A 20,978-nucleotide genomic window follows, 5' to 3' on the forward strand; every position below is an offset into this window, starting at 1 on the left:
GGGACTGGGTACTGGCTTTGCTGCTTGAAGGGTAGAGGTGGGAGGGTGGGACGGGGAACCCCTGAAGAGCGCGGACAGTGTGGTATGCTGAGAAATAAGGTCAGTTCCCAGGGACCCAGGGAAGGAGAGTCATGGAGTCAGAGCCTGGGTGTTTGGATTCAGGGGAGAGGAGGGCAATTGGGGTGTAGGGAAGGTGAATTTCGTGCCACCAGAACCATGGAGTACTGGAGGACCTGGGTTTTATGTCCTGACACGCTGGCTGGATTCTGGGCATGGGTCGGGGTCCGGTCGGCTCAGGGCTCAGCCTCAGACCCGGAAAGGTCGGTCCAGGTGCCAGCTTCCGAATGAGCCTTTCATTGGCCTCCTCCCTGGCCTCCTCCGCCCCGCTGACCTCTGCCCCTTCCGCCGAGCCGTCTGATTGGCTGCCCCTCGTCCCCCTGGCGCCTCATTGGCTCTCCTCCCTCGCCCTCCAGCCCTGCTCCTGCACGGGTCTCCATCTCCCGGCAGAAGGCGCAGCCATGAATCCGTTATTCGGCCCCAACCTCTTCCTCCTCCAGCAGGAGCAGCAAGGCCTGGCCGGGCCGCTGGGGGACCCCGTGGGAAGCGACCACTTGGCCGGCGGCGGGGACGTGCCCCCGGCGCCGCTCGCCCGGGCCGGCTCGGCTTCCTACTCGCCGCCCGGGCCGGGCCCGGCGCCCCCCGCCGCCATGGCGCTCCGCAACGACCTGGGCTCCAACATCAACGTGCTCAAGACCCTGAACCTCCGCTTCCGCTGCTTCCTGGCCAAGGTGCACGAGTTGGAGCGCCGCAACCGGCTGCTGGAGAAGCAGCTGCAGCAGGCGCTGGAGGAGGGTAAGCAGGGCCGGCGGGGCCTGGCTCGCCGAGACCAGGCCGTGCAGACCGGCTTCGTCAGCCCCGTCAGACCCCTGGGGCTGCCCCTGGGCGCCCGGCCGGCTGCCGTCTGCACCCCGTCGGCGCGGGTGCTGGGCTCGCCCGCGCGCTCGCCGGCAGGCCCCCTCGCGCCCTCCGCGGCCTGCCACCCGGCTCCCTCCACCTCCACCTCCGCCTCCTCTGCCTCCTCCTCGTCGGCCCGCTTCATGCCCGGCACCATCTGGTCCTTCTCTCACGCCCGCCGGCTCGGGCCGGGACTGGAGCCCACTTTGGTGCAAGGGCCTGGCCTGTCGTGGGTGCACCCCGACGGGGTGGGCGTCCAGATCGACACCATCACCCCCGAGATCCGCGCTCTCTACAACGTGCTGGCTAAAGTGAAGCGCGAGCGGGACGAGTACAAGCGGAGGTAGGGATCGGGAAGGTGGGGAGGGGGCTCAGCTCACGCCACACTGGGGCCGGGGCTAGGTGTGCGTACAGGAGCCGAGAGCAGCTGGGGCCCAAGAATCAGGGAGGAGTCAGTATGAGTAAAGTTCCTGCTGTGTAAGGAGGAGCTTGGAAGTCCACAGAAGGAATTGGATACCCGGAGACTAGAATCCCTAGAGAATGCAGAAGTCGAGACTCGTGACCGGAAGGAGGCGTCTAGGAGCCGAATACTGCGGGGAACACTTGTTTTTCATCTAGGCTGCAGTGTTTGGAGGACTGTGTTAACTGGGGGTTTTGTGATGTGTAAAAGGGACATGGGTCGGAGAGGCCACATCCGGGCTACTGCTTAATCCCCCAGTCTCAGCCCTCGGAGCGACTTTGTGATATAGGCTCCACATTACTGATCAAAAGTTAGAGGCAAAGGTTGTAGTTTTAATTTGGGAGTCGAAGGGCAATGAGAAGGGGGTTGGAGAGGGGCTGCACCTTGCAGTAGGTGATCCTGCCTCTGCCCAGCGTTTCCCAAAACGGCGTCCGAGGGAGCAGCACGGCTGCTCTGGTTCCATCCAAACCAGAATGCTGTGGGGACCTTAGGGCATTTCTGGGAGTGGGTCAGAAAAGGAGGGAGGCGGGAAGAAGGAGTAAAGGGAATTCCCTAGGGAAAGGGGAAGGGCCTATGTAGTTGGCCCAGGGCTAGTCTTGGAAGCTGGGGGATCTGAAAGTGCAGAGCTGAAGGCGGAGGACGTGTGAAGAGGGCAGCAAGGACCCGAGTAGGAGAAGGCTGGGAACATGGACACACCACACCTTTGACACAAGGCAGCTGGGGCAGGCCGGGTGGCTCTGAAGATGAGGAGTTGGTTTACTGCAGGGAGCCCTGCGGGGTAGCACAAGGTGCCAGGGGAGGGGATGCGACGCAGGAGTGCTGGCTGCATCCAGGTGGATCCCCTAGACGGCTGATAACCATGCTGTTAGGACAGCAGCCTGAGCACAGCCAGCACTTCGTACACCGTGCCTGGGACGCCATGGTTGAAGACGGAGGAGGTGACAGGTCGGAAAGAGGCTTAGCCTTCAGGTTTAACCTCTTAATGAGCTACTCTGACCCCTTGTGGGCAGGCCTGGGAATTACCCTTGCAGCCCAGTGGAGCAGAGATTTGTGTCTGGTGGGGATTGGCTGAATGCTCAGGCAAATGCCTGCTGGGTCGGGTTGGGGGTCGGGGGCGAACTTCAGGGATCTGTAACCCGCCAGAGTCTAGCAGATCACAGATCAGCAGGCTTGCTGAGGTGGAGTCCTGTCCTCATGCTGGCTGGCTTCCTTCCTTGGTTGTAGTCCATGACTGAAGTGTCTTTGGGAGTCTCAGTTAGCCTAAAACCATCATTCAGATGCCACCCAGAACCATCCTGCCCCAGCCACTGCAGGAGTTAATTAACGCCGTCAGCAGTGGAACATGGACAGTTCTGGAATACATCCATAACCACAGGAACAACTGCTGTTGTGGGGGTGTTCTGTTTCTAACCGGAAGAGTATTTGTCCTTGGTCCAGCTGTCCAGGGCAGCAAAGGGTTATTCCTCGGGGGCTGATGAGCTCATAGCTCTGCAGCACTCCGCTGTGCAGAGGGCCTCACGGCCAGACGTGGGTGGTACGTGATACTGGTCGTCAACTCATTCTTCCACCCCAGATCCCCTGCCCTTGGTCTCTTCTCTTCATAGCAAAGCTAGCTCCCGTCTGTAGCCTGGAAGACGTGGGCATAGTATGAGCACTAAACTGGGAAGGAGCTGAGGCCTCCTGGTTCTGGGTTCAGCTCCCCTGCCTTGTGCGACCTTGGGTGGATCTCTTTTTCCTGGTCTCAGTTTTTCCGACATAGGAGTGGCCCCTGCTTCCTCACTTCACTCAGGGAGACCGTTTATTTGGAAGAAAGATGTTTGCTCAATGTAGAATACGTGGAAATTGCTCAACGTCTACCCATGTTTAAAGAACCTTGCGAGGGAGACCAGATTTAAATAGAGGTCAAAACGAACCCATTCGTGGGAATGTCTGGCTGGAGTACAAATAGAATTCTAGTGAGCTTCCAGATGGTTTATTTTCAGATTTTTTGTTTGTTTGTTTGAGATTTTATTAATCTTAAGCCATACCTAACTTCCTTAAGTTTCTACCTGGAACAGTTGAGTTCACTGTCCTGCCCTCCCTGATGCATCTTCCCCAGGGTTTTGGTCCCCTTGTCTGTCTCGCTTGCTTCCTCCAGGGATGCATGGACCCCAGGGGCATCAGGGTACTGCATCCCCTGCCCTCACGCTGTAGACGAAGAAACCAAGGCCCAGAAAGATAAATGTCTTCTTTAAGAAAATACATAACCTGACACTGCTGGGGCACCTCGCTGGCCCCAACTGTCTGAATGAGAATGCCAGAGCGAGGGGAGGGGCTGGGTGGGGAGCCAGGAAGACGGGAGGGGAGCTGGGCTGCTTTCTCCCGGCCCAGCCCAGCCGCCAGGAGGGGCGGCCACGGTGAGGTCGAGGAGTTATTATTAGGAACACTGCAGTGCGGAGGAACGGGAGGGCTAGGAGAGATGGGCCTGGAGGAGGAGCCCGGGGAAGAGAGCTGAGAGGCACCTGGGAACAGAGATGGAGGGGAGGGGAGGGGAAGACCAAATCCTGGGCCTGCGGAGTGTGTTCTCCATGCTGCTTCCTAACCACCTTTCTGGCGTTGAGGTTTCTCCCCTGGTGCAGTTGCCCTCCTTTCTCAGCCTGGAGGAAGCCTTTCCAGGATGGGGGAGAAGTGCTGGGCTATGTCAGTGGGGTCTGAGGAGTCCCGCTGTTCCAGCCAACCTTGCGGGGCCCTGAAATCAATCCTAAGCAGGGGTGTTGCCCCCGCCGCTGCCCTCCTGCCTGTGTGAGGAGGAGGGGGACGCACCGGCCAGCTCCCAGCCTTGGCCAGGAGCGCCTTCTAGCCTCCTCGTGGTCTTAGGCTCTGCATGCGGGGGCCCAGGAGGTCCTGCCGCTAGTTCTTACCCACCACGGTTTCCCTCTCCCTCTGGGTGTGGGTGCTCAGTGATCCCAGGCTCCTGCCCGCATCCTGGCCCCTCTCTGCGGCTCACCCGGGGCCTCTGGGTGGGCAGTTTCTGGAGCTTGTGGGGATGGACTTCAAGCATCTCCTCGCAGGCTCCTGACCACCTTTGCTGATGCCGTATGTGTCCTGCAGCTGCTTTTACAGGATTAATGGTACCACAGGAGGCAGGGCAGCGGGCTAGACGAGCTCTGTTCTGGTGCAGGCAGCAGGCGGGAGCCCGGATCTGAGGACTGGAGGTGGGAGACCGGGCCGGGTGGTGTGGGCAGAAGGAGGGGGACGAGGCCAGCCGGACAGCTGGTCGGGCTGGGCCCTGCGAGGGACCAGAGCAGCCGCAGTTGCTCTTAAATGGTGCGAGGCCGGAGGTTCCGGGAAGGCAGCTGGTGAGCTGGGAGCTGGCGGGGAGCCTGGAGCCACACGTTTCTGCCTGGCTCCTCCCGTCTGGGGAAGCAGACCCGGGGCCGGGGCCTGAGCCTGAGCCAGAGCCAGACGGGCGGGGGGCGGAGAGCGGAGGTGGGAGGACCCCGCACCCAGGCGCTGGCCCTTCGCTGTCTGCAGGTGGGAAGAGGAGTACGTGGTGAGGCTGCAGCTGCAGGAGCGCGTGAACGAGCTCCAGGAGGTGAGGGCCGCCCTGCCCCGCCTCGTCCCACCTTCCCCTGCCCGCCGCCCGCAGGCAGTGCGGCTCACGCCGGGTTTCTCCCGACCGTAGGAGGCCCAGGAGGCTGACGCCTGCCAGGAGGAGCTGGCCCTGAAGGTGGAGCAGCTGAAGGCCGAGCTGGTGGTCTTCAAGGGGCTCATGAGCAACGTGAGTGCCGCCGCGTCACCCCTCGTCCCTACCCGCCGGGGCGAGGCTGCCTGAGGCCAGGGAGCCGGCCTTTTTAGTTGCACCCAATTCACTGACCCTCCCCCCAGCGTATGTGCTTCCATTTCTTTTCCGCTTGCCCACCCCTAACTCCGGAGAAGAAGAGACAGCGGAAGTCCCCGTGGCCTCCATTGTTCCTCAGGGTGGTTTGCTCGCAGTGTGGCCCTGGGTGAAGTCCTGACACTCTGCCTTCGTATCTGGGTCTGTGGAGTGGGATAGTAAAGCACGCGCTTTGCAGTCTGGTTCGAAGGTTGTGATGCACTGAGTTAGGACAGCGGTGCTCGTTCAGCGTCAGCTGATGTCACCATTGCGATACTTCTCCACTCTCATAGCCCCTGGTGGTCAGCCAGTCAGTGTCTCTTGTAGCCTGAGTTCCAGGAGGGAGCCCCCTGCATGTCCCAGCCACTGGGCCGTGCCCTTCGGGGGCCCCGTCTGGCCGGGGAGCCAGCTGTCCTGGGCAGAGTGCTGGAGGGGCACCCAGGAAAAGGGGTGCCTTCTGCTGGGAGGGGCCGTGTGTCTGGGAGGATGAGGGGACATTGCCGGGCCCTGAGGACCCCCTCACCGCCCTCCGTGCTCCCCGCACAGAACCTGTCCGACCTGGACACGAAGATCCAGGAGAAGGCCATGAAGGTGGACATGGACATCTGCCGCCGCATCGACATCACCGCCAAGCTCTGTGACTTGGCCCAGCAGCGCAACTGCGAGGACATGATCAAGATGTTCCAGGTGAGGGCGAGGGGCGCCTGGGTCCGGCCCCCGCCCCGTCCCACCGCCTGGTGTCCGCGCCCGAGCTCTGTAGGGGGGCGCGGGGCCGCGAGAGCCCGGTCCTCCGCGGGAGCTGGGCCCGGCCCCTTCTCGGAGAGCTTAGCGCGGCAGCCGGGCCCTGGCGGGACGAGGCTGGGGGTGAGGGACAACCTCTGGAGAGGAGTTTGGAGCGGTCTCTAACGCCGTCTCTCCCCTCCCCTCTCTCTCCCGTCTGCCTCCTCGCCTCTCTGCCTTTCATCTTCTCTTGCTTCCTCCACAGAAGAAGCTGGTTAGTTCTGCTCTCACGCAAGCTTCCTGCGTCCCCGGCCCATTTCTCAGCTCCCCAGGCCTCCTGACCCGCAGGGCTCTCAGCGCAGACCCCTCCCCTCTATCCGGCTGCTCTGCTCCCTTCTTTATCTCCCACCCCTCCTTCCCTCTCCCCGCTTCTCCCTCCCTCTACCCCCTTCTATCCCTCTCCCCATTCTCTCTTCCTCTCCCCCCTTCTCTCTCCCTCTCCCCCTTGTATGCCTCTCCCCCTTCTCTCTCTCTCTTCCCCCTTCTCTCTCCCTCTCCCCCTTCTATGCCTCTCCCCCTTCTCTCTCCCTCTCCCCCTTCTATGCCTCTCCCCCTTCTCTCTCCCTCTCCCCCTTCTATGCCTCTCCCCCTTCTCTCTCCCTCTCCCCCTTCTACGCCTCTCCCCCTTCTCTCTCCCTCTCCCCCCTTCTCCCCCCTCTCCCCCTTCTCTCGCCCTCTCCCCCTTCTCTCTCCCTCTCCCCCTTTTATGCCTCTCCCCCTTCTCTCCCCCTCTCCCCCCTTCTCTCCCCCTCTCCCCCTTCTATCCCTCTCCCCGCCTTCGCTCTCCTTCTCCCCTTCTATCCCTCTCCCCTTCTCTCTCCCTCTCCCCCCTTCTCTCTCCCTCTCCCCCTTCTCTCTCCCTCTCCCCCCTTCTATCCCTCTCCCCCTTCTCTCTCCCTCTCCCCCTTCTATGCCTCTCCCCCTTCTCTCTCCCTCTCCCCCTTCTACGCCTCTCCCCCTTCTCTCTCCCTCTCCCCCCTTCTCCCCCCTCTCCCCCTTCTCTCGCCCTCTCCCCCTTCTCTCTCCCTCTCCCCCCTTCTCTCTCCCTCTCCCCCTTCTCTCTCCCTCTCCCCCCTTCTATCCCTCTCCCCCTTCTCTATCCCTCTCCCCCTTCTATCCCTCTCCCCCTTCTCTCTCCCTCTCCCCCCTTCTATCCCTCTCCGCCCTTCTCTCTCCCTCTCCGCCCTTCTCTCGCCCTCTCTGCCCTTCTCTCGCCCTCTCCCCCCTTCTGTCCCTCTCCTCCCCTTCTCTCTCCCCTTCTCTCTCCCTCTCCCCCTTCTCTCTCCCTCTCTCCCCTTCTCTCTCCCTCTCCCCCCTTCTATCCCTCTTCCCCTTCTATCCCTCTCCCCCCTTCTCTCTCCCTCTCCCCTTCTATCCCTCTCCCCTTCTCTCTCTCCCCCCACTTCTCTCCCCCCTGTTCTCCCCCCAACCTGTTCTCCCCCCACCTGTTCTCTCACCCTCCACCTGTTCTCTCTCCCCCCACCTGTTCTCTCCCCCCCACCTGTTCTCTCCCCCCCCACCTGTTCTCTCTCTCCCCCCACCTGCTCTCTCTCCCCCCCACCTGTTCTCTCTCCCCCCCACCTGTTCTCTCCCCCCCACCTGTTCTCTCCCCCCCACCTGTTCTCTCCCCCCCACCTGTTCTTTCCCCCCACCTGTTCTCTCTCTCCCCCCACCACCTGTTCTGTCTCTCCCCCCCCACCTGTTCTCTCCCCTCCCCCCACCTGTTCTCTCCCTCTCTCTCATTCTTCTGCCTCCAGTTCTCTCTCTCCCTTTGCCCTCTGGCTTCCAGATCTGGATGTGTGACTCAGGTTCTGCTTTGTCAACTCCGTGTCTCCCTCCTCCTTGCAGCCTGAAAGTTTCCTCTCAGTTCAGTCATTTCACTAGAAGACTTTTTTTAGAAAAGAAATCCTCTGGGCCATTATGCACATCTTACTGTGGTCGAGGCCAGCCATTTCCCCCTTATCTTACTGCTCTGTTTTCTCTGTTTCTTGTCTGTCTTCCTCCTAGTCTGCAGCCCCGTCCCCATCTGTGTCTGTCTGCCTGTCTCGGTGACGCTGGTGTTTCTGTTCCGTCTTGTAACTGTGTCTTCTCTCTGTCTGCCCCCCCTTCCCGCTGGTCCATGCTTCCCTCCCCTGCCGGCACCCACGCCCTTCTCCTCATGCACCCGGCCTCGTCTCTGTAGTCTCTGCACTTGTCTCCCATTAAGGTCCCGTCCATGGGGGGGCGGAAGCGGGAGCGCAAGGCTGCCGTCGAGGAGGACACCTCCCTGTCAGAGAGTGACGGGCCCTGCCACCCCGACGGGGACGAGGAGGAGAGCACGGCCCTCAGCATCAACGAGGAGATGCAGCGCATGCTGAACCAGCTGTGAGTCCCGCAGGCCCCTCGCCGCCCCGCCCCCGAGGCCGGAGCCCCGCCCAGCAGCCCCTCCCTGCCGCCCGCCCTGACGCCGGGGCTCCCTGTCTCTAGGAGGGAGTATGATTTTGAGGACGACTGTGACAGCCTGACTTGGGAGGAGACCGAGGAGACCCTGCTGCTCTGGGAGGACTTCTCGGGCTATGCCTTGGCTGCTGCAGAGGCCCCGGGAGAGGTAACCGCCCTCCCGGCCGCAGGGTCCCGGCTCCTCGTCTCCGGGCGCCAGGCCGTCTCCTCCCCGCCCACCGTCCATGCCGTGCTCTGTCTTCCCTTTGTGGCCACCCTCCGTCACCTGCTTCTCCCTGGTCCTTTGTCCTCGTCCCCTCTCTCTCCGGCTTCCTTTAACCTGACTCACTCTCTCCCTCGCCTTGCCCTGTGGTGCCCCGTCCCACCCCTCCCATCTGGCCTCCCCCTGCTTCCCTTTCCTCTCCAGCAGCCGGAAGACAGTTTGGAGAAGGTGATTAAAGATACTGAGTCCCTGTTCAAAACCCGGGAGAAAGAATATCAGGAAACCATTGACCAGATAGAGGTAAGGCCGTGCGCTGAAGCCGAGGGGCCCAGGCTCCCGGTGGGTCGCAGGTGCAATGGCCTCACCCCTGCGGGACCCCAGACACCAGGGCCTCCCCATTTCTTCCTGACGGGGGCGGAGTGATCTCCCCACTGTAGCACCTCCGGTGGGTCCTTAAGACCTCAGGCTGGGGAGGGAGGCCGACAGATGTGGGTTCAAACCTCAGCTCTGTCACTTACTTCCACTCTAACTTTTAACAGGCCTCTTTTCTCTGAGCATGCTTCTTTATTTATAAAGTGGGGTTCTTACTAATACCTCCCTCAGGGTTGTTTGAAGGTCAAGTGAAGTAAGGCCCAGGCAGAGCGTGGGGCAGCGTCTGTCTCGTCGTCAGCACAGCATATGGTCGTTGCTTTATCATCATTGCTGTTATTATTGTTAGTGCTGTGGTGAAGTCCACTCGGATGGACTTGAACTTTGCTGCTGTCGCGGCTCAACCTTTGAGCCAATGGGGAAACCTCCATTCTTATTCCCTAGCCTTGAGGAACCTTCTAGAGATGCGAGTGGAACTGGTGCTTCAACTTAAACTCTAGGCCTCTAGGGGCGGCGGGAAGGATTTGTGGCACCTGGGAGGAGGGCCTGTGGGACGAGGCTTGCGTGCGCGTGCGATTCTCGTGAGCCCTCCTGCCCGAGCGAGCGTGAGAGGGTCCTTGCCATGCACTCTGACTTGGGGATGAGGCTGGGGGCCTCTCTCCGAGCCCACTGCCCTCACAGCGGCAGTGGAAGTTGAGGAATTATTTTCCTACATCCTCGTTCCCCCAGCGCACATTAGCCGGCCCTGCTCCTTTCAGCAAAACCTGCTTTCATTTTTTTTGCCTGGGCAGACAGGTGCTCACTTTTAAAGGCACTGCTGGGGACTTCCCTGGCAGTCACATGGTTAAGACTCCACACTTCCACTGCAGGGGGCGCGGGTTCGCCCCCAGTTCGATCCCCCCCCCAAGTCCCACATGGCATGTGGCCAAAAAAAAAAGAAAAGAAAGACACAGCCAGCTGTGCGCCACTAGCTGAGGAGCTGGGAGGGGGAACTGCACTCCGCTCTCCCGTTTACACCATCCCACTGTCCTCCTCCTCCCTACGCCTAGAATGGCATGATGGGAGGTGTCAGCGGGGCGGACACGGTGGTGGTGGCTGCAGTGTTGCTCCTGGACATCCAAATGGGACACCTGAGGTCCCTTCAACTCAGTGACCTTTGATCTCTCAGGGGCCCTGGGATGGAGGCAAGGACCATTTCCACCACTGGATGGTGAGACCAAGGCCCAGGTGGAGGGTGGGCGGGAATTCTTTCCCCCACCCCTTCCCCTCCATCTGCTCCCAGCCTCACCCCTCCGCCCTGCCCCGCTGCCAGCGTGCACGGGGTTTGCAGTGTGGCTTTTGGGGTCGTCTCCTTCCTGCAGCCCTGCTCTGAGGGGCTGTGTAGAGACTGGTGGCCGTCCTAGCCTCGTATTCTCCTGGAATATGTTTGGTTCGTTCCCTTGTTCCCTGCCCCGCTGAGCGATGGGCTCCAGAGCCCATCCCTCCTCTTTAATACCGGGGGGCTCTCCTGAGGTGTAGGGATTGGGGTGTAGGTGGCAGCCAGTCTGGACAAGAGCTGGCGGCACCGTATTTCCCTCCTGGACTGAACAGTCAGTGCGTCCTGCCCCTGCACATGCTCTTGCTGCTGGGCCCCGGCTGGGATCCCAGCTCTGGAACCAAGGCTGGAGTTTGAGCCGTGCTCACTAGGGCTTCTGATCCACCTGGGCTGCCGTCTCTGTGTCTGGCTCTGTGACTATTTTCTTTTCTCTCCGAGTTTCGCATCCTCTCTGCCCAGTTCAGACCGTTCACAGGTGGCTTCCCGCCCTTTCTCTTTGCTCTCAAGCAGTCAAGCACGTCACCTCCGAGCAGTTTCTCTGCCTCCCCTTGTGCCCAGAACAGAGAGAGGCAGCACACTGTCTGTGGCCAGATCTTTCACCGCCTCTGCGCCTGGCTCTCAGCTCTACCTCTGAGCCTGTGGCGCAGAGGCGGGGTCTGGGAGGGAGACTGCGTGCCCTCGACTCTGGGCCACACGTCATGTCACGCATGACGTGTCTTGAGTCGGGCTACATCTCAGAGCCCGTCGGACATTCAGCGAGGCAGGCAGTCCTTCCGTTCATCTCTGAAAAGGACTTACAAGTGAGAAAAGCAATGAGAGGAAATAGGTGGTAAGAGAGCAGAGTGCCTTTCAACAGGGCCCAGCCGGCCTCTGGGCCATGAGTCTCGTGGACGCTGCTTGAAGTTAACTAATGACTGCCGTCGAGGTGTGGGGTGTGCACGCAGGGATGAGTAGGCCCCGTGGCCAGCCCTGCCAGGAGCTCCCAGCTTGCAGAGGGGGACAGGCTGGGGGGACAGCGCTGTGTGGGGAGTGAGGACTGGAGCAGGCCCCGGGGGGGCCCCAGGAAGGGGCAAGGTCATCCCCACGTGCTGCCCACGCACTCAGGAACATCCGTTCCTCACGGCTCTCGTTGGGAGTCTGTTCCGAGAGTGCAGGCCCAGAGCAGATCGCTTAGTGAAAGCCTCTGTGGGAGAGACTCCCGGGGAAACTAGAAGGAATGATGGGGTATCGGGCACCTTCTGCCTTGAGCTGGTTTAGTTTAAAATCTGAGTCCTTCACTTCCACTACGGCTGCCTGTGCCCCGCCCGGGGTGCTTGGCAGTTAGCCTCCGGGGGGCGGGGGACAGGCCCTGCTGACCCGGCGGCCCTGCCCTGCCCCCGCCACAGCTGGAGCTGGCCACGGCCAAGAATGACATGAACCGGCACCTGCACGAGTACATGGAGATGTGCAGCATGAAGCGGGGCCTGGACGTGCAGATGGAGACCTGCCGCCGGCTCATCACCCAGTCCGGGGACCGGTAAGGGCCCCCCGGGCACAGGCGGGAGGGGACAGTACCCAGCGCCCCTCACTGGGGAGCCCTGAGACCCTCCGGCAGTGACTCAGGCCCGTCTTGCCGTGGGGCTGCCCGTTGGAGATCGCCTGGTCTGCTCGCCCCAGCCCGGCAGCTCCCTCCCCCTCGGCAGTTGTCCATCCGTGGTTGGACTGCCGAAACCTCCGGATGCGGTTCCCCTGGTTAGAAAGGCAGCTAAAGACTGACAGGGAGCACAAGGGGCAGACTTTTATCTAAAGTCAGCGCCACAATTTGTGCCTTTGACCCTGCGTAAGTTTTTAAAAATCGCAAAACTACTTCATAGACGTGAAGCTGGGGCCACAGAGCCGGTGCCCTCCGGCTCCGGCGGCGTCTCATACTGTGACCTCAGATACTTCTGAACTCAGCCTCTCCGGGTCCCCAAGTTAAAGTGGGGACCGTTTCTTACCCCCTTCCCCCCTCCCTTGCCCTGCATCCGCCCTTGCCCTGTGGTCCTCCTGCCCTGCCTGAGATGCTGCCTGCCAGGGGATCAGGCCAGGGGTGGCGGGCGTGCCGGCCTTGTCAGGACTCCTCCCGCCCCGAGGTTACAGCTGACCCGCCCCGAGGTTACAGCTGACGCTCTTTTCTAGAAAGTCTCCTGCTTTCACTGCGGCCCCGCTTAGCGACCTGCCGCCCCCGCCGCCACCAAGCGAGGCTGAGGACTCCGATCGCGATGTCTCATCCGACGGCGCCGTGAGATAGGGGCCTCCTCGGCCCGCTGGGACTCACCGAGGCAGGGGGCTGGGTGGTTCCCAGAAGGGAACGCGTTTGTCCTGCAGCACCGAGCCCGGCCCCGGCCACGGGGTGCTCCTCCCCAGCCTCCCCCCTTGGTCCTTGGCCTCTCTAGGGGTCTGGGGTGTCTGGAGCGAGGCTTGGCCTGCCCTTCCCGGGCGACCCCCTGCACAGCCGGCTCCCCTGCCTTCCTGCGTGGGTGAATGCTACTTCCCATCTTTAACACGCTGCCCGAGCGCTCGTGGCCCCTCACCTCCCCACTGAGTAAGGAACATGATGGATTGTCCTTCCTGCCGTCCCTGTGGCCTCGAGCCAGCTGGCCGTCTTGATTCTGTACTGGTGCTAACTGGCGTGGGCACTGGTATGAGGGGGATTAGGCTGGACGTTCTGTGGCTCGTGCACCAGAGAGGGCTTCCCTCCGTGTCACAAGCGGAGGGAGCGGGCCTGGGCAGGGCGCTCTGTCCTCCCTCTTGTCCGAGTGCTCACGGCCGTGGCGGCCGACAGCAGTGACGTGGCTGTGAGCCTTCCCTGGTGGAGGTGCCGCACGTCGCAGGGGCCCTAGTGCGTCCGGTGCCGGCGGCTTCTGGGTCTGACCGGGTGCGGCGTCAGTGTCGTGGAGGGAGACAGAAGCCCCTGCTTGTTTCCCAGTCACCGCCCGGTGACAGAAAGGTGAAGCTGTGTGTGGGGGGGGGCGTGTGTGCCCTCAGGGTCCCAGTTTCTTCAAGCATCAGCTGCAGGTGTGTCTCCTCCGTGTCTGTCACACACTGAGACCAACCGGCTGAGTGAGATGTCCTGGACTCGGAAAAGCTTGGTGAACTGGGGCTACGAGACCGAGGGTCCCTCGTCGTCGCCGCTGGGCTGAGCCGATGTTTGTGTGGAATCTAATGACAATGAAACTGGCGACTGTTTATTGAACACGTCTGTGTCACTGTTTCCAGCACTTTCTGGTCTGGTGGTGGTTATACAGTCCTCTGCACAGAGTGCGCTAGTTATCACTTTAAAAACATGCAGGTGCAAGGCAGGTGCGGAGATTATAAGTAACCTGCCCAAGGTAACGGTGCCTCGAGTGGCACGGCCGCGGCCTCAGCCCTGGTTCCCGGCACCAGCTCTGTGCTTCTACCACCAAAGCCACGTGCATCCACAGGTGACAGATGACATGGGAGCAAAGCCATCCCCACCCTTCCCATGGACCAGCCTACTGTAACCCCTCCGGTGACACTAGGGCACCCACCCAGCTGCACTGCTGGTGATCACCGGGGCACTGAGACTTGCAGCCACTGGGCAGAGCTGGGGTCTGCACCCGGCAGGCTGGCCGTGCTCCATGCTGCTGCAGAGGTCAGCCAACTGGTCAGAGGCCAGGCACACTCTGCCCTGACTTCCTGTGCCAGTGTCACCCTCGGGGAGCTGCAGACAGAACGGCATCTGGATACGTGGAGCCAGGCCATTCCTGGGCTCAGCCACAGCCATCTGGAGCACAGCGAGTCCCCGTGGCACCCAAAGGCCTCAGAGAGGAATCAAGGTGACCTGAGGACACGTGGCCCTTCAGGGGAGCAGTGTCCGCCCTGGGGCGGGGCTCCTGCCTGGTTGGGTGGTCTCAGCAAGATGTAGTTCTCCTTGGCCCCAGCCCAGCTCCCGTCCCCTTTATCCGAGACCCTGGAGCAAGACAGAACAGTAGCCTGGGTGCAGTGTACTTTATTGATGGTACATGACAAGGTAGGGCTCCCTAAGCCCCTCCTCCTCCCCTTCCTCAGGGGGTCTGGGATGGAAACCGCATGGAGGTCGGGAGATTCTCAAGTGTGTTGGAGGACGGAGTTGGGGCAAGGACTCCCCAGCAGCGGAGGACCTCTCTCTTCCTCTTGTGTTCCTGCTGGGGCTGGTGGTCCAGGGACTCTTACTCCTTGGAGGCCATGTGGACCATGAGGTCCACCACCCTGTTGCTGTAGCCAAATTCATTGTCGTACCTGGAAGAAGAGGGAGTTAAGGGTTGTTTTCCCGAGTCGGCCGCCAGGGGGCAGCAGACTCAGTCCCACTCTGGCGCACCAACTCCCACACCACCCCAGCCACACACCAGGAAATGAGCTTGACAAAGTGGTCGTTGAGGGCGATGCCAGCCCCAGCATCGAAGGTAGAAGAGTGGGTGTCACTGTTGAAGTCACAGGAGACAACCTAGGGAGGGAGAGGGCCAAGAATAGAACCCAGTCTTGCTCACTGGGGCCACGTGGACACCAAGTTCCCTGACCCGTCAGTACCTGGTCCTCAGTGTAGCCCAGGATGCCCTTGAGGGGCCCTTCGGACGCTTGCTTCACCACCTTCTTGATGTCCTCGTATTTGGCCTGAGGACGTAAACACAGGCGGTCATTCAAGCTCCAGTCTTGCAAGCCCCAGCCCACCAAGGCTGCTCCAGCCGGAACTTACAGGTTTCTCCAGGCGGCAGGTCAGATCCACGACGGACACGTTGGGGGTGGGGACGCGGAAAGCCATGCCAGTGAGCTTCCTGTAGACACAAGGAAGCAGAGTCGGCACCAGGCGTCCCGGATCCCCGGGTCCCCAGGGCAGAAAAGCAGCAGCGAGTCTCACCCGTTCAGCTCAGGGATGACCTTGCCCACAGCCTTGGCAGCACCAGTGGAAGCAGGGATGATGTTCTGGGCAGCGCCTCGGCCATCACGCCACAGCTTCCCAGAGGGGCCATCCACGGTCTTCTGGGTGGCAGTGATGGCATGGACCGTCGTCTGGAGACAGGAGGGGGCGTGAAGGCCCTGCCTAGTGCTCACCATGCCACCCCTTCCCCCTCCCTCCTACTGGGGGAAGAAGTGACCTGAGCAGATCCCTTGGAACCCCGGATGCCCCTCAGCCCCTCAGCCCCACAGCCCAGGGCCATGCTCTGGGAGGGAGAAGGGTCCCACCCTGGGTGTGGACTGAATGTGCCCTGGCAAGCCCCGCATCACTCATACCATGAGTCCCTCCACGATGCCGAAGTGGTCATGGATAACCTTGGCCAGGGGGGCCAAGCAGTTGGTGGTGCAGGAGGCATTGCTGGAAAGAGGGAGGCAGGTCAGGGGCACGCCCCTCGCGTAACACGCAGCGCGGATCTGCCCACTTCTCCGCATGCTCACCTGACGATCTTGAGGTGGTTGTCATACTTCTCATGGTTCACGCCCATGACGAACATGGGGGCATCGGCGGAAGGGGCAGAGATGATGACCCTCTTGGCTCCACCCTTCAAGTGAGCCTGCGGCAGAGGAGCACTTACAAACCCAGGCTCCCCCTTCCCGGCCTAGGTCCGCCCCACCCAATCTTCCTGGCACACCAAAGCCCGGGGTCCCCTCCTCTCCCGCCTCCCTGTGGCTCACCCCGGCCTTCTCCATGGTGGTGAAGACGCCGGTGGACTCCACCACGTACTCAGCGCCAGCATCACCCCATTTGATGTTGGCGGGATCTCGCCTACAAGGGAAGACAGGACAAAGCTCAGGGCCATGGGCTGCCACGGACCCAAGGAGGTCACCCCATTCCAGCACCTCCTCCAAGGCAAACTTCTTCCTGTTCCGTCTCCCACACTTACTCCTGGAAGATGGTGATGGCCTTTCCATTGACGACAAGCTTCCCGTTCTCAGCCTTGACTGTGCCATGGAACTTGCCGTGGGTGGAATCATACTGGAACATGTAGACCTGGGGGGACGAGGGAGGGCATCAGGGGGCCGCGCCTCAGCTGGGCTCTGCTCCCCGCCACCGGCACGGGTGGCACTCACCATGTAGTGAAGGTCAATGAAGGGGTCATTGATGGCGACAATGTCCACTTTGCCAGAGTTAAAAGCAGCCCTGGTGACCAGGCGCCCAATACGGCCAAATCTGAGGGGGACAACAGGTGAGAAGGCATGAGAAGGGAGGAGAGAGTCCTCCTGGGTATGCAAGCAGCCCCAGGCCCACTCACCCTCTTTCAGAGGGAAGAGGATGCCACTTTGCTACCACCAGAAAAGTCCCAGGAGAGCTCACTTCACCTTCCTAAGCAACTCTGCCAGGCCAGCCTGGCTTCCCAGCCCGGCCACAAAGTGAAGGCTCACATCCTGCCCAAGAGGTGATTAGGCTCAAAGACTTGCCCACCCATCTGAAATCTGTTGAGGAGCGACAGGGTAGGGTGGTGCGCTGCTGCTGCCACCTACAGTCTGGGCACGTGACAGGCACATGGCACTCATCTGACTGTAAATGCTTGTTCCTGCCTGGCCCAGCTTCGGGCTACACCCTCTAGAGAGCAAAGACCTGTACACTCAGCATCACCAAGCTCAAAGGGCAAGAGCAAAGGTCAGAAGTGAACTGGCCAGGGGAAACCCACCCCCCCTTCCCCAAGTCCCTCCTACAAAAGGGAAAGAGGGAAAAGGAATGGTTTCTCAACCCCTAATCCCAGCACTCTGATTTGCTTAGTACTTGTCCTTCCTAGCTCTTTCCCAAAAACCAGGAGTGGGAGCAACAGACGTTTGGGTGTGGGCAGGGCAGGGGGAGGAGGTGGAAAAGAGCAGAAGCCCAGGACCCCAGCTGCAGAAAGGTCAGGCAGCTATATTTAACCCCAGCTTAGGGTGGAGTGGGGATCTGGTTTCTGGAAGACGGGATGGGGAGAAGGGCAGGATGCCTGAGGCTCACAGACACCTAATCCCTCCTGGTGACCTTTACAGCCTGGCCCTTAGGGTTGGGTCACCTCTACGCATGGATGGAAGAAATAAGCTTCGAGGAGAGCCGCTGTGAAGACAGGGGCTGCAGCTCCGGGAGCCATTTTGTGGTGGAAAATTTCTAAGTACCCATGACTCAGCTCCCCCAGCATGGCGCCAAGCCACGGCTACCACACCTCTACGGAAAAAGGAAAGGAAAAAAACCCCAACACAACACAAGGCCACCCCCATAAACCCACGTTTTTGATTCATCAGATAACCATCTAGGAAAAGCGTCCTATCATCCCTGGGGGGAAATGTGGCTAGCGGTTTAAGGGATGGTCAGAGTTGAGGTCTAGTTGAACAAGAACGGGAAAGCCTGGCCTCACCTGGCTTAAGGGATAAAGGCGACTCCACCCCACGAGACAGGGGTAGGAGGGTCAGTTATAGGCAAGGAAGGAGGAAAGCTGAAGGGCTAAGGAAGGTTTCCTAACGGGCGGTTCATTCATTTCCTTCCTAGTTGCAACATGGCGGCTGGTTACCGCAGATGACCAACAGCCCCCACCCCCCCGCCCCCAGCTGGTTCTGCGCGCAGCTGTGCCTCCTGCATCCCGGGGCTGCGCCCGGCCGGGGGCACGGGCTGCAGGTGGGGGACCGGCTCCTCCCCAGCACGTGACCGCGAAGGGCGCGAAATGAAAGAAAGGGCCCGAGCTGGAAGATTAGAGGATGGGTCCACATCAAGAATCGGAGACTCCTGGGTATCTGCCGCAGGCGGAGTGGAAGGCTCCGCAGAGGCGGAGTTAACAGGAGGCGCAACAGCCGGGGATGGGGGACACGAGGCCTTGCGAGGGCCTCCTCCAGGTCTGACCACCGACCTTGAGCTCTCCTTGGGGGGCGGTACGACCACCCCCATCCAGGTCCCCCACGCGCTGGCAGAGACCCGGTAGGGCAAGACCCACAGACGCAATTCGGTGGGGAGCGCAGGACTTACTGCCCCACCCCGCGCCACCCCGCAACTCACCCGTTCACTCCGACCTTCACCATCTTGTCTCCGGGACGCAGCTGCAGACAGAGGGAGGTGAGCATTAGAACGCGCGGCGAAGCGGTTGGAGTCCGGCGCTGCCCTCCCCGCCCCTCCCCCAGGCCTCCATCCCGGACCTGCGTTTCCGCACGTCCTTCCTCCCGCCCCTGCAATGCGGGGGCCCCGCGACCCGGACCCCGGCCTCCTCAGCCGCACCCCCGGCCCGCGCACACCCCCTGTCCCTTTCGGGGCCATCCCCGAGCCCTTTGTGGACCCTCTCCGCCAGGCTTTACCTGGCACTGCACACAACACACGGCCGCCTGTCGAACGGGTAGGAGCAGAGAGCGCAGGGGAAGGCTGCAGGCGGAATTTATAGGGCAGGGGAGGGGCGGGGGCGTGGTGACGCACGCCCGCCTAGCCCAGTCCCAGCCCCCGGGTGCGGAGGCATGAGCTACGTGCGCCCGTAAAGTCGCGAGTAGTCGGCCCCCCGCTTCTTTTGGACCAGCCTGGTTCTTCAAATGTGCAGGCACCGCGCGTGTGGGCTGAGGGAGAGGGGGAGGGGACCGAGACTGGCCCAAAGGAGGAGGGGACCGGTGATGGTGCTTGGCGGGGATTGGGGGCGGGGGGTTACTGCGGGATTCTGTGGACTCGGGGCCGTGGGCCCTGGTGAGAACTGAGGGATGCTGCACGGATGTAACGGGAGAACTTGGGGAGCCGGTTAGATAGGGAATTGGACCCGGAGCCAGGGACGGCTCGCGGCTGCAGGGTCCCCCTTCCTCCTCCTCCCCGCCCCCGCTCCCCTACTTTCAAAGGCTGAGAGGCGGGAAGGCTGAGGAACTTCTCGAGGCTCTTCGGTAGTGACACTGGAACAGCAGAGGAAAAGGCTCGGGAGGGGCCTCCCGCAGGACCCTGCCCAGTCCTCCTTCCCCCTCCCCCTCCCCCCCTCCAACGGCCCGGATTCTGGGCCGGGGGCCGGGGCTGGGCCCTGGGCTGTGGGGGCCTGGAGAGGAAGGAGGCTCCGGAGGAGGCATGGGGGGGAGGGGTCTGCACTGAAGGTCACGATGTCCTGCGGCGCAGGCAGCCTGGAGACCTGAGAATCGAGGCAGACAAACCAGGCCCTGTGCGCACCAGCTGCTCTCCCCTAGGCCCGGGCTGGGGCCCCGGGGCGGGATAGCATCGCTGCTGGGGGCTGGCCCGGTAGAGGGCCGGAGGCCTCCCACAAATTCTCTCCTGGGAAGCCTGAGGTGAGGGCTGTGCCGCCCCGGCTGGAAGACAATGCCTCTTTCACCCTGTCCAGCCCGTCCAGCCCTGGGCCGAGAGCAGGACGCTAGGGCGGAAGTCCCTCCCCATCCTGGGACGTGCAGGCCAGCCCTGCAGCCAGGGCCTCCCCTTCACTGGCTGCGTCCAGGGGATGTTGGGGGCAGGGTGAGGAGTCCAGAAGAGGAAAAATATTGGGAGGTCTTGGGCATATGGTGGGAACAGGCCCCCAGCCCCTTCCCACACGTGATGTGGAGGAAGGGATCCATTCCTCTCCAAGACCCGTCAGTCAGAAGCTGGCACTGTGCTGGGTTTGTAAGCTGAGGATGGAGGAAGGGCTGGTTCTGAGGACTTGAAGGGTTGAGGATTTAGAGGGGGGTGGGGTGGGATGGACATTGCCCATCAGCAGGTGCTGGGGGACAGAATTGGGGCCTCTTTGCTGGCCCAGCGTAACCTGAGACCAGCCCCCTTTTCCAGCTGAAAAGCCTGTGGCTAAGTTTAGCCCCGCACGGTGACAACCTTTGCTTAAAAGGCAGAGAGCACTGCCCTGCACCCCGACTCCAGCCCGTCCCTTGCCTTTCTGGGACTGCCCTCCCTCTTGGGGCCCCAGACCCAAGGCTGGCTGTGGCTGGCAGCCATCTGCATGGCCCATGGCCAGACTTCTGCAGGAGCAGGAAGAGCAGGGCCACGGGGCAGCTAATGGTGGGGGAGGCGGGAAGCGCCGCACTGAGGGGTCTGCTGGGTAAGTGGAGGGGAGACGCCACCTCCTCAGGCTCCACCAGGACGGCAGCGCCTTCCCTGACAAGGGCCTTAGGAGCCCCTCCACCCTCCTGTGCTACCCAAAGCACGTCCCCCTTTGCCGCGTGCTTGTCATTTCTCATTACTGTCCTTTGCTGAAAAGGGAGCTCAGTGCTCCGAGAGCACGACTGACTGATGCAGTGTGCTGTTGTCATGACAGCAAAGACACCACTGTAGCCATGACAGCAGCCTCACTGCCTCCAGTTCAGGTGATTCAGCAGAGAGGAACTGGGGAGTAGGAGGGGGTGGACGGGGCCTGCATCTGAGGGGCTGACTTGCTGCAGACCCTGTAACGTGGTGAGGAATCCCTGGCAGACAGTCCCCAGAGACACTGTCTAGAGCTGACGGGGAATCATGACCTGATCTCCCATCAGCCTGGCCAGGTCAGTCACCTGTCTTTAGAGATGGGGTCAGGGGCACGAGTCGGGGTGAGGGCAGGACAGAAGCCAGCCCTTGCTGGAGAGGAGGGTTTCTCAACTTCAGCTTCACTGACATTTTGGGCCGGAGCATTTTCTGTGGTGGGATCTGTCCTGTGCATTGTAGGATATTTAGCAACATCCCTGGCCTCAGCCCCCTAGCTGCTGGTAGCAC

At 61.5% G+C, this 20,978-nt stretch overlaps 2 protein-coding genes across 6 annotated transcripts; one reads left to right on the forward strand and one right to left on the reverse strand.

Annotated features, from left to right (window-relative positions):
- Window positions 1-130: 130 nt before the first annotated feature.
- Window positions 131-13,589, forward strand: IFFO1 (intermediate filament family orphan 1). Of its 5 annotated transcripts, XM_033867136.2 has the most exons (10): window positions 432-1,297; window positions 4,928-4,988; window positions 5,079-5,174; window positions 5,817-5,957; window positions 6,256-6,264; window positions 8,233-8,414; window positions 8,517-8,637; window positions 8,896-8,991; window positions 11,761-11,891; window positions 12,533-13,589. In XM_033867136.2, the coding sequence occupies exons 1-10, from the start codon at window positions 519-521 to the stop codon at window positions 12,642-12,644; spliced, it is 1,728 nt and encodes a 575-aa protein (XP_033723027.1). In that variant the 5' UTR covers window positions 432-518; the 3' UTR covers window positions 12,645-13,589. The 5 variants fall into 5 exon arrangements, with proteins under 5 accessions (XP_073645216.1, XP_073645215.1, XP_033723026.2 ...); XM_033867135.2 differs by lacking the exon at window positions 6,256-6,264 and having other exon boundaries at window positions 210-1,297; window positions 8,257-8,414; window positions 8,899-8,991; XM_033867134.2 differs by lacking the exon at window positions 6,256-6,264 and having other exon boundaries at window positions 438-1,297; window positions 8,257-8,414.
- Window positions 13,590-14,350: 761 nt separating this feature from the next.
- On the reverse strand, window positions 14,351-18,740 carry GAPDH (glyceraldehyde-3-phosphate dehydrogenase). Its single transcript, XM_019925987.3, has 12 exons — window positions 18,626-18,740; window positions 18,333-18,373; window positions 16,421-16,520; window positions 16,234-16,340; window positions 16,025-16,115; window positions 15,788-15,903; window positions 15,626-15,707; window positions 15,252-15,403; window positions 15,090-15,168; window positions 14,924-15,007; window positions 14,743-14,840; window positions 14,351-14,635 (listed from the first exon to the last, which is right to left on the reverse strand). Exons 2-12 carry the CDS (start codon window positions 18,353-18,355, stop codon window positions 14,566-14,568), a joined length of 1,002 nt encoding a protein of 333 aa, XP_019781546.1. The 5' UTR covers window positions 18,356-18,373; window positions 18,626-18,740; the 3' UTR covers window positions 14,351-14,565.
- Window positions 18,741-20,978: the final 2,238 nt, after the last annotated feature.

This window comes from Tursiops truncatus, chromosome 11 (assembly GCF_011762595.2).
Source record: "Tursiops truncatus isolate mTurTru1 chromosome 11, mTurTru1.mat.Y, whole genome shotgun sequence".
NCBI lineage: Eukaryota > Metazoa > Chordata > Mammalia > Artiodactyla > Delphinidae > Tursiops > Tursiops truncatus.